At 41.9% G+C, this 12228-nt stretch overlaps 2 protein-coding genes across 3 annotated transcripts in view; one reads left to right on the plus strand and one right to left on the minus strand.

Annotated features, from left to right (window-relative positions):
• Positions 1–2217, minus strand: part of ripk3 (receptor-interacting serine-threonine kinase 3) — a 6382-nt gene extending 4165 nt beyond the window's left edge. The window contains exons 1-2 of one of the 2 annotated variants that reach the window (XM_043245871.1): positions 2048–2217; positions 722–1022 (exon numbers count right to left, since the gene is read on the minus strand). In XM_043245871.1, coding sequence (XP_043101806.1) covers positions 722–1022; positions 2048–2205 — 459 coding nt within the window. In that variant the 5' untranslated portion in view covers positions 2206–2217. Of the gene's footprint in view, positions 1–721; positions 1026–2047 lie in introns of both variants that reach the window. The other variant, XM_043245870.1, reaches the window with a different exon arrangement.
• Positions 2218–3408: 1191 nt separating this feature from the next.
• khnyn (KH and NYN domain containing) lies at positions 3409–11311 on the plus strand. Its single transcript, XM_043245869.1, is given in 10 exon segments — positions 3409–3543; positions 4348–4568; positions 4745–4879; positions 5777–7191; positions 8450–8580; positions 8664–8760; positions 9082–9189; positions 9365–9466; positions 10152–10261; positions 10264–11311. Coding segments are annotated over 9 exon segments (2499 nt in total). The 5' UTR covers positions 3409–3543; positions 4348–4358; the 3' UTR covers positions 10455–11311.
• Positions 11312–12228: the final 917 nt, after the last annotated feature.

Raw genomic sequence — 12228 nt, forward strand, 5'->3', positions numbered from 1 at the left:
GACAGAGCTCTCAGTCCGTTTCTTAAAGAGAGGTCAAGGGTCGCGTGGCAAAAAAGCAGCATCAGGTTCTCTCCGACACTCAAAGACAAGTGTGTTAATAATCCACTCTGAACTAAACGTGAATCAAATCTTTTGACCTGAATTACATCTCCATCCAGATAAAGCACTGCCTTCATCTCCACACAGGACTTCAGAAACAGTTCACCAAAGGTTTTCAAAGGAATGTCACACTTTCTGTCTGTTTTTGCTTTAATTTAAAAATATATCTGTTGGCAACCGTTGCCATTTGATCAAATTAAATAGTTAAGCTTTATGCATTAATTTGACCACCAAATTAATCATTTTAATATTAAATCACAAAGAACAATGCATAACAATTAAGTGCTATACTAAACAATTTTTAAGGTTTTATTAATTTTTACTGATGTGACGTCTTTTTAAAACTAAATGAGAAAAAATTGAAAGAGAATTTTGGGGAAATAAAATGACAAAACATTAATAAATAAAAAATTCTTCAATTAATACATTTTATGAATTAATCAAGAATAAATATAAAAGAAGAAAAAAGAAAAAATATTATTTGGGGGGGAAAATGAAAAACGAGTTTGAGAAAATAAATATTTCATTGGGCATTATTATTTTTAAAAATGTATTAAATTATGGAATTGGTATTTTTAATGAATTCAACAGCTTTTCTATTATCAGAGACATGAAGTCTGGCCTTGGCTCGGAGGCTGTCGTCCAGCAGCACGTTGCTGGGCTTGAGGTCCAGGTGAAGAAGAGGAGGAGACAGGTGATGGAGGAAGTTCATGCCCAGGCTGATCTCGTGAGCCACGCGGAAGGTCAAAGGCCACGGCGGCGGCCCGGCCAGCGTCTGCAGCAGATCGGCCACCGAGCCCATGGGCATGAACTCCATGACCAGCCCGCGGCGCCCGCCCTCGTACAGACCCAGGATCCGGATCACGTTGGGGTTCCCGCCCTGGAACATCAGGAGAGCTTCCCTCAGGATGGAGGACGCCGATCTGCTTCAGAAAGCAACGAGTCAAAGCCAGGCGCGCACACTCGAGGGCCATCAAACCGTTTTAAATCTCTGTTCTTTTGTCTATACACGAACGCAGCGCTAGGCTAACCGCTGGATAAAATGACTGCTACATGTAGTCTAACGTAACATAGTGAGATTTTGGTCGAACAAAATTCAACGTAAATTCAGCGTCTAATGCCAATGTTCAACTGATGTGCTGCAGCTGACGTTGTTTTTAGGTTGTGTAACCAAAATGCAACGTTGAGTCAACGTCAAATACTGACGTCATATAGACGTCCGGTGCCTGGTTTTAAACCGCATTAAATTTTACAACTGATTACAATTGTGATATAAAATGACTGAAATAGTGTCTTCTTGTAATTAGCAAAATCTTCGTTTTGTGCTGTAAAAAGTGTTTGGGTTAAGCCGCTAAGGAAATGGAAATGATTGGAAGTATATGTAAAAAAAATACATCCAGTTTAAGTGACTCGCCATTATTTGTGACGTTCATCAGCAATTTCTGAATGGAAACATTTTGAGCGTTATTTTTCTGTGATTTGCGAATCGAAACCTACTTTTTTCTACTACAAGTTTGGTTTTTAAATATGAAATACTCACAGGTCATGCAATATGACTCACAGATCAGTGATATAATATGCATAATATAATAAGTTTCATATAATAATAGCAATATGGACAACACACCTCTTGAAACAGCCTACAGCCATGATAAACACAATATCATTAGTTTATGTTCATGTTCCATTGAAAGTGTCCCTTCATATATATATATATATATATGTGTGTGTGTGTGTGTGTGTGTGTGTGTGTGTGTGTGTGTGTGTGTGTGATCACGTGACACAGACCACTTCCCAAAGTGTCAGCTCGCACTCACATCTCTCCAGTTAAAAGCAATAATCCAAATGAACACATGATCGCGTCTCGTACCGTTTGAAGGCCTGATCAACGCTTAGGTGGTCGTTTAAAGCGCGCCTATCAAGCTGAACGTCCACGTGATGTTCTCACCCGTCTTTATAATGCAGTAACTTTATGGCCACGTCCATGCCCAGGGTCTTGTGCTTGGCTCGGTAGATCTGCCCGAAGCCGCCGGTCCCGATGCTCGTCCAGTCCTGAAGACACTCATCTCCGATCACCTCGATCTTGATGTTCACAGACTCGTCCATCTCATCTACTCGACCCCTGCTCCGAGAACGCAGCTAAACGACCTCAGCCGGGGAACGCTTGAGTGGGTCATATTCCATCTGAGACCGTTCCTCCGAGTTCCTCGTTAATGGCGACGCTTGAACGTCGAGAAGATAGTTTCACTTCCTCGTCGAACAACCTTCTCTGGTGATCGACGTCAGCTCACCTGGAGGAGAAGAAGAAGACACCCCTGAGATCTGAAGTTAATCTCAAAGCATCGGTATTATGTCGATACGCCCGGAACGCGAGGTTAAAATACACGCTTGAGGAACGTCTCGATAACGTTGCCACTGAGTCGCGCTGTTTTTGAACGAAAGTTCCAAAGCGTTCCACGTCGTGTAAACGGCGTTAAAGTTAAAGGAATAGTTCGCACAAGAAGCCTCGAAATCTGCATGAATTTCTTTCTTCTGCCGAAAACAAAGGAGGATGTTTTGAAGAAAGTTCTTTGGGTCACCATCGACAAAAAAATACCGTGGAAGTCAATAGTGACCCAAAGTTCATGGTTGTTTTGGAGAAATGTCCTTGATTTTGGGAATGGAAGAATCTCGTCAAATGACACGCTGCTGAGGGAACCTTGCCAGAACGTTTTGAGAACGTTTCCTGGCAGCTACGGGGATTTAATGTGCATTTTTATAATCAGCCTTTTTATTTCTTTGTTAAATTAAAAGCAAGAAAAGTTACAGCGCTTCGCTGATGTGTTTTAACGTTGTGTAAGTGAAAGAAATCCGCGTTCTGATATATCCGTGAAACGCGCAGGAACGAATAACGTAAACGATAGAAACATAGCAATAATTAAATGGATAAGGAGTTTTTGCTGCTGACTTTAAACGGATGTGGTTTTAACGTCAGTGGAAATTCCCACACGACGTGACTGTGTCTGACTAAAGCCTTAATGAAGTCTGTATCCGTGTGCTTTCCACTCGTTTTGATTTATTATCATTTATTGCGTGTTTTAAAGTGACTCCTGCTGGAACGGCACGGGGTTTTCTGCTCTTTGTGGTCTGGAGACGAACGCGAAAAATCGTTTAATCGCTTCGGCAGATTCTCGATGCGCGTCCTTTACGTTCATTACGTTCCGAAGAAGGACGCGAACTTTCCCTTTGGTTTCATTTTATCAACAATCACCCTGACCGGTCCAACATGAGGACGAACGAGTCTCCCGACACCACGGCTGCTCTCTGAAGCACGGGAAGCCTTTAGTAACCGAGCGGGACTGAGTTCGGTCTGAATCCGGAGTGCGGCCGAAGAGCGTTCAGACTCGATTATCGCGAGCGCTTCGTAAACAGACGAGGAGCGCCGTTTAAAGTTCACGCGTTATGGTGAGAAGTCGCGTTCACTGTCCTACATGTCCTCTACATGCTATTTTTTGTAAACGAACGAGATTGACGAGGCTTCGTCGGGGGTTTTCTGGAAACCAAAAGAATCTTTTTAGTCACTACAATATTATATAACACGTTAATCTTTAATCGTTCCGCCGATTTGCGACGCATACGTGAATAGTACGCGATTAAACGTTCTCAGAACAGTTGCGAACGCTCCCGTTAAGTTCTAAAGATGTTCTCGTAGCGTTTTGATACGCTTTTTCTCGGTCGGTCGAACCTTAGCAAAAAGTCAAATGTTCTCATTCTTTAATAAAAACATTACTCTTTGAGTATTCTGAAACATTTCAGCAGTAACGTTTAAAAAAACACAGTCTACATCCAACTGAAATCGTTCCTCGAACTCTGAGAACGTCATTACAGGTGAGAACGCTCTATTAACGTTCTGAGATCGTTCCTGTTTTCTGCGTTACGTTCGGTAACGTGTTTTAAAGCGTCGCTGTTACACGTTACTTTTATAACAGCAGTTAATGATGCGTTAATTACACACATTAAGTACACGTAGTTAACTAATAATTACTCTTTAACACCTTAAAGTAAAATGTAACCCTCAAACTAGTAACTAGTAAACTTTAATCAGTCATACGTGTAATAATAATTCTTATATTAATAAAATGGATTTGCTAGTAGCGTTCAACTCTGATATTTTTCGTAGGAAGTCTTTGGTGACAAATGAACGGCAAGCAGGTTTGTATTCCATCTCGTCTCAGGAGATATTTCACAGGCATGTTGTTTCTCCTCCAGTGAGGTGCGTCATGGCTCTCTCAGGCCTGACACCGGACGAGCTGGAGGACGAGTTCACCTGCGCAGGTGTGCTGAGAGGGGCCCTGCTGGCGCTGCAGCCCACTGTCGAGCGGGTCTTCGGGGCCAAGCTGAGCATCGGAGAAGAGCGCGCTCCGTCTGCACAGAGCGGACAGATCTGGCTCCAGCTGCGGGGGACTGCCGGAGACGTGCGGGCAGCGAAGGTGCTTTACATGCTCAGACTTTCAGTTTCTGTGTGAAACAAAGATTTATTTATCACCACAGGTCCTGTGCGATGTGGAGGAACCAGCTGCGCTGTAACGCAGGATCTTGAGATAACGTAGACGTTTTCTGCTGGAATTGTTGAGGGTTTACTCACCTTATGTTTTGCAACTCGCAGCTTTTTGTGAAAGGCGTCGTCAATCAGGAAGCTCAGCAAGAGATCCAGTTTCCCGAGGTGCTTCGCTGCATCTTCTGCGGCGCTAAAGGACTGTTTATGGATTGCCTGGTTAAAAATACCTCTGCTCATGTAGTGGTGAGTTAAGTTTTTTTCTAAACGTCATTTGTGCGGTATTTTATATATCATGCTGCGCTACAGTATTTGCTACAGATTGTATAGCTGAATGTGTTTACATGCATACAGTACTTTGCACAGCCCTAATAATTAATAGTCAAAGCATGATTTTTCTCAGTACGAAAATACAAAATGTAGGTCGGGACTTTATTTTTGAAACATTTCCGCTCCTGTCTAACTGGCACAAATATCTGAAGATGATGCTTGATTTTCCACCCGCCTCCCTGCAGCAACGCCTTTTTTAGTATGCATTTCTATATTCCCATCCATACATGATCCTACCACCTTTGTTAGTACAAACTAGGAAAAGAGAAGGTGAGACAGACCGTCACTTCTGAGCCCAAAAATACTGTCTTGCTGTCCTGAATAATGTCTAAACATTCATAAAAATCCATCCATAAAATGAAAGTGCATAATATAAAGAGACGTTATAAAGATTGCATTACAAACTAAATATAAATGCATGGTAGATGTAACGAGAAGTAAAACAGAGCAAGATAAATGTTACTTTTGATCATGACTCATGATCAGTGTTGCGTAAAAAGACAAAGTTTAACTGAGAAATACAACATGAAGTGCACAAGTAACCGAAGAATCAAAGGAAAAGGCTAAAAACACAAGACAAATGTAACATGAAAATGAAATCAAATCACACAATGTCACATTACAAAATTTCACATAATTTAAGATAAATGTTACATTAAAAATACTTTCTGTATTCTATACTGATGAGTACTGGGACACCGATAAAAAAGTTTTTTGAGCATTAGGTGCCTAATTTAAATGACTCATTTGTAAGGTCTTACTGTACCATAGTAAATCCCGTCTGAACATTACTCAACCGATTCTCTCCCACAGATGGGATCTCAAGGCATCGTCTTCATAACCGGGCTGGCAGAACCGGTGGTGAAAGCCTATTCCCTTATTACAGACCTGGTGGAGAAGTACAAGAGCAGCCAGGGACGGCGCTCCGAGGCTGGACTCGAATCCTTGGAGTCGCGTCGGGCCTTCAAAGCCATCGTGGAGAGTCTGGAGGACCGCCACACCCTGGACCTGCTGGTGTTACCTGTGCTGGTCAAAGAGGTCCTGCTGGATTTGGTGAAGCAGTCCGGATTGGACTCGCATGCAAAGTGGGCTCGAGAAGGTCCGAAGTCGTTTGAAGGCAACGGAGCACGGGCGATGCAAAGAACTGATGACGAAATTGCTTTTGGTGGCTCTCGAGGATCTAATCATAACTCGGAGAGCTCGCATTCCCAGCAGCCTTGTCTTTTCCCGCAATCCTCCCACAGAATTAACGGCACAGATGATCAGTCCTACAATCCGTTTTCCCGAGGTTTCAGACTTGACCCAACACAATTTGAGATCCCAGAGTCTCCAGAACCAGGTTTGCCGCAAGAAACCAAATCCGAGATACCACCGCAGGACCCTGTCCTGTTGTCCGCGGGGAGCAGGGAAGATTTTGACCACCTTCTCAAGTTCTTCACCGCCATGGGATTTACCGAGGATGTAGTGCAAGTCGTTCTTACCAGAACCGGCCCCAAAGAAGCCTCGCAGCTTCTGGATCTGATCCAGCAGGAGCAGGACAAATCCAGCCGGCGAAACCGCAGCAGCGAGCCCCAAAATGAGGCAGGAATTGGTGGAGAGATGCACGAGGCTCTTCAGATACTGGAGGCCAGTTCAGGAAAAGAGGAAGACTTTGTTTTGGACGTGTTGAAGAAGGCGGCGGCCACTTGCGGCTACGCCGAAGAGAGAGTGATGGAGCTGTATAGCAATCTACCTGAGCTCCAGCCACATGAGCTCCTTATGCAGCTGCAGAAACAGACGAGAGACAGTGGCAAAAAAGCTGATCAAAGGAATGGCCCAAATTCAGTGGCAGATCTCAACACTGGGAGCGGAAAGGCTGAAATGAGGACCCCGAAACTAGATGCATCCAAACCGGTGAACATTAACGGCAAGCCTCCATCGGTGAGAGGCCCACCGCAGACAACATACACTTGTGAAACCTTGGACTCTGAAGCACAACCAGTGATTTCTCCCGTCCGATCGCCTCCGCGGACTAGCGCTCAGAATCTAGATTTTAGCTCACCAGACATGTCCAACCAGTCCACTACGGGCAGACCTAACCACGGCAGACCCGGTGCTTCTTCTGTGGTCACAGGACCTCAGCGGTTCCTCGAGAGCCTCAAGACGCCCTTCAAACTGCAGCTGTCGGACGAGCCTGGTGACCCCATGCTGCGTCAGATCATCATCGACGGGAGCAACGTTGCAATGAGGTAAAAAATCACAATATATTACGTCTGTGGTCAGAATGAGAACAGAAAGGGTGTGACTACCTAGTTCTGACAAATCACATCATACGCATTCCTTTCAGTGAGCAGTACATCTCTATTGTAGCTAGTATTAATAGTAATTTAACACATATAGACACAGTGCAATCAATGAAAGCTGCTTTCTCATCCATTAACATGCAGACATTTTTATGTTACATTTTATGTTACAAGTTTTCTGAAATTAAACGTTTGAGAAAAGAGATGTCAGCCAGGTTCAAAGTTCTTGTTTGATTTTGTTGTTATAATTGAGTTAAAGGAATTAACAGAAGGGATTTTGGATTTCTCTTTTTATCAGTCTAAAAAAATTTAAAATGCTGTCAACAGACAGAAAGTCTATTTGATCTAATTTTAGGAATAAAGAGTTGTGCAAAAGCAGTCCTATGATATATCAACAAGCCCTTCTATAAAAACCTTCAAAATATAGAGAGGAACCAACCTGTAAATGCTGGTGTCTGTAAGTGCTGCTGAAGTGGAGATAAAACTCATCCTTTAGAGATATGTACTTTAATTGAAATCTACAGCCAAAATAGATAAAATGCAGTAATAGACTGAAGCAAATGATATACGAACAAAGCCTTCGTTAAAAACCCTCAGAGTATAGAGAGGATTAAAACTGTCAAATGTGGTGTCTGTGGGTGCTGCTGAAGTGGAGATAAAACTCATTTTGAGAAACCAGCCTTGGTTTAGAGATGTTACTGTAATCTACAGACACAAACAGATCAAGTACAATAATAATCTCAGCCAAAGGACATATAAACAAACCCCTCAGTCAAAACCTTCAGAATATAGACAGAAATAAAACCGCTTAGTGTATGTGAGTCCAGCTGAAGTAGAGATCAAGTGATTTCAAGCGGCCTGTAGAGATATGCGTTGAGGTAGAGGCAATATGTTATGGAAACAAAATAACACAATGTCAAATTTGGCCTGTGCATAAAAAAAGGCTTTGCCTGTAGCATATTTCTCTGATATTTGATATTAATGCACAAATTCAGTTCATTTTCATACTTGTTCCAATGTTGAACTAAGAATATGTGTGCTATTTAGATATGTGTGCTTGAAGACGAGATAACACGCTGAGCGGTCAGTGATGTTCTAGGGTGTGGGCATTTCAAAGCACTAGTTCTTTGACGTTATCTGTGATTAACTAGGGAGTGAAACTAAACACACCCATGGTAAAGAGTCTGATGTGTGTCCTCCACAGTCATGGTTTGGGGGTGTTCTTCTCCTGTCGAGGCATCGCTCTGGCCGTGCAGCACTTTTGGACAAGAGGTCACCGTGAAATCACCGTGTTCGTCCCTCAGTGGAGGCAGAAGAACAACTCAAAGGTTAAAGGTGAAGCTCGCGTCATGCGTGTCGTCTCAGAGTATTGTGGCAGCAGCGAGTGTGTCTTCACGTGGCTCTCGTGTTTTCTGTAGAAAGGCAATACATGAACGAACTCTTTGATCTGGGTTTCCTCAAATACACTCCATCCAGAGAGGTCGAGGGCAAGAGAATCAACTCGTATGATGACCGGTAATCAATCATTCCATCCCAAATCAACAATAACTGTGTACTTCAACTAGATATGTGAGCCTGGGGCGAGTATATTTGTAGCAATAGACGATAATACATTGTATGCCAAAATCCTTTGCATATGAAGTAAAGATGTTCCATGCTGGTATTTTGTACATTTCCTACTGTTCGAGTATCGAAACTTAATTTCTCAGGATTTTCAAATAGTTGCATCTCAAGCAAATATTGTAATGTCCCAACAAGCCATACATCAGTTTTCCATGCGGTTCAAACCCAAGTGCACCGTGCTGTTTGGGTAGTTACCGGGTGATTGTTGGTTAGGTTCATGCTGGATCTGGCGCAGAAGACGAATGGAGTGATTGTGACCAATGACAACCTGAGAGATCTGGTGGACGAGTCGCACGCGTGGAGAGACATCATAAAGAAAAGGTGGAATAATTTTTCAATCGGTGCACCATTTGCTCTTTCTTCATCCCCTACCTTTCTGGGTAGAATATATCGTGTGTTCATGTCTGAAGGGCCCCGATGCCCCTTAAAAGATCCGTCTAGGTTTTTTCTGTATCGCTCGCAGCTGCTGTCATTCACTGATGGAAGTGTTTTTCAGTTTGCTTCAGTACGTGTTTGCTGGCGATCTGTTCATGTTACCCGACGATCCTTTGGGCCGCGGTGGACCTCACCTGAGAGACTTCTTACATAAACACAACAGGTACTGAAATCCTCACGACACCGCTCTGCTGGAGATCAGAGATTTCAGTCATTTTCTCATTTTGTTTCCTAAAAGTCTGTCCTGCCGACAATGGCTGTATTCATTTCATTAAAATAGCCCACAGGAAAAATGGGTAAATATTATTATACATGTTTTCTATGCGAGCATCTGAACGTCTTTAGTGTCACAGAAAACATAATGATATACTGATGAAGAAACAGTTTTGATTATTATCAGTGTTGAACACAGAATAGTTTTATTGTTTCGTGATGCACAGATACAGAAATCTTCTGTTTTTATCATCAATGCCTTTAATGACAGTTTCATCGGTTTGGTGCGTGCTTGAATAAAATATATAAATCTTCCTGACCCCAAACAGTAGTGCATTTAATTTATTTCTGCTTTTGAAACAATAACATAAAAAGATATTTTTAGATATGGCTTGCAAACTAAAAGTCCTCGAATAATTTATGTTCATCGATGCGATGTATTTGGTCTGTCTTAGTCTGTGTAATATTTCTACTGTAGCATTTATCTGCACACGGCATTTTTGTCGCTTTGTTGCTTTGTTACTTTTAACGTAAACCAAAGTGTCAGATTTCAATCGAAAGGAAGTTGGAGCGGTGAGCACCACTCTTACCCTTGGATCTCTGCAGATCTTCAGGTTGTGGTTGTGTCTCTGCAGCTCTCGCCCGGTTCCCGGCAGTCATTCGTTCGCCGGCGTGTCTGCGTCCGTCCCGGCTCCGTCCGCCGCTCCGCGCGCTCACACCGAGGTGCTGCAGTACCGAGACTGGACCCCAGGGGTCAGGGGTCAGCCAGGGGTCAGGAGGTCAGGGAGAGGACGGCCGAGGAGACGCTGAAGCTGCGGCAGACTTTACTGCAGATCTTCCCCGACCAGGAGAGCGTGATTATCATGATCCTGCAGTGCCACCCGAGCGTCAGGAACATCAACCAGCTCACAGAGCTCCTCCTGGAGCAGCAGGAGTAGAACAGCTTCTTCTAACGCGTTCATGTGCTCCACTAGTGTGCACCACGAATATACGGCGGCGGAGAGCCTCTGCAACTTCAGAAAACGGGAGCCAATTAAGGAAACATCTTCATCAGTGTGACGACACAAACACAAACCACAGAGACTCTACGGTCCTCACTAAAACTAACCATGGTTTTATTACGGTGAAAGTACTAACATGTATCGATGAGAACAAATCTGCACTAAAACTAAAACTATACCCAACCTTGAACGTTTATGATCCTCTTTAAATGTCGACTACTGTATGTGTGTGTGTATATATATATATATATATATATATATATATATATATATATATATATATATATATATATATACTTTTACAGTACAGTAAGTATGTAGTATTTCACCAGCATACAGTATTTAGTCCAATAATATATATTTTATGATCAGGATGTGTAGTGTGGATGTTGTTCATGTTTGTGTTGTGTGTATGGAGATGAAGAACACACTGATGGAGATGTTTTCTTATTTTGCTGGTGTTTTCTCTCTCTGTTGCATTCATTTAAACTTTTAATTTTTAATTTTTTTTAACTACAGTTGCGCTGAGTTTTTAATTTGAAAGGTTAACACTTGATGTTTTGTCGATACTATTTATTTCCGCCTGCTCATCTCTTAATGTAAGGATGATGAAAAGATGACGGGGGTCAGAGAGCAAATTAAAACGAAGTGCGTTAGGTTTTCGTGTTTTTCTTTCAGAGACGATGATGGATGTAAATGAGCGACGTTGCTATAACCTGTAATGTTTACATTGTTAATTTTTATACAGATGTTTATGAATATGTTCTGTCTCTATTAAACAGCTGCATAACTCAGCTTGTCTAGCAGGTCATTCTTTCCCAATTTATTTCAATATTACAATCAAGCTGACTAAATAGTGTGGTGTTTTTAGGTAGTGTTTGATTTCTCAGTGTACCAACAGAGGGCGATATACTGTAGAGTCAGAAACCATGAAAACATCGCCATGTTGATCGTTTACATTAGGAATGCTTTTATTGATTTATTATGCTGTTATGTTTAAATGTGCAAATGAACCATTTTTGTGCGATTTTGTGTTCATATTCAGCAAATATTCCTGTTCATGTGGTTCACTGGCCAGCAGTAAGTAGGTAAGCAACCAGCTCCTTTTTATTTGTTTATTTATTTTTGTAAATATGGTCATTCTCGATCATCTGATCTCAGGGTCTTTTAGCATAGCTTAGCATAGACCATTGAATCCAATTAGACCAGTAGCATCGTGTTCAAAAAGAAACCAGAGTTTCGATATTTTTCCTGTTTAAAACTTGACTCTTCTGTAGTTATATTGATGATGATTTTCTAGACCTATTTGATTAGGAACTATACTCTGATTCCTAGCGTAATAATCAAAGAGGTTTGGTGTCGTGACACGGTGATATCACTGAATCCATTCAACGTCAGAAAACTTAACTAGAGTTAGAGAATGAGCCTATTTCCAGAAAACATGGAGAATTATAACATGAGTATTATCCAGTCGAACACCATACACCGTACATTATGGGTCATTTTAAGTAGAAATGAACTCCAGATGTCACCAAACATTACGTTAATAAAACCTAACAATATTAGCAACCATAAAACAACCTTTTTAATTATTCGTGTCCCAGTGCATGATGGGAAAAAAATGGACTTTGATAACTTTGATATTTACTTATCACTGTAAACATAACAAACAGCTTGAATTAAATCATACTTATAAGTTCAAACTTAAATT

This window comes from Puntigrus tetrazona, chromosome 7 (genome assembly GCF_018831695.1).
Source record: "Puntigrus tetrazona isolate hp1 chromosome 7, ASM1883169v1, whole genome shotgun sequence".
Classification (NCBI taxonomy): Eukaryota; Metazoa; Chordata; class Actinopteri; order Cypriniformes; family Cyprinidae; genus Puntigrus; species Puntigrus tetrazona.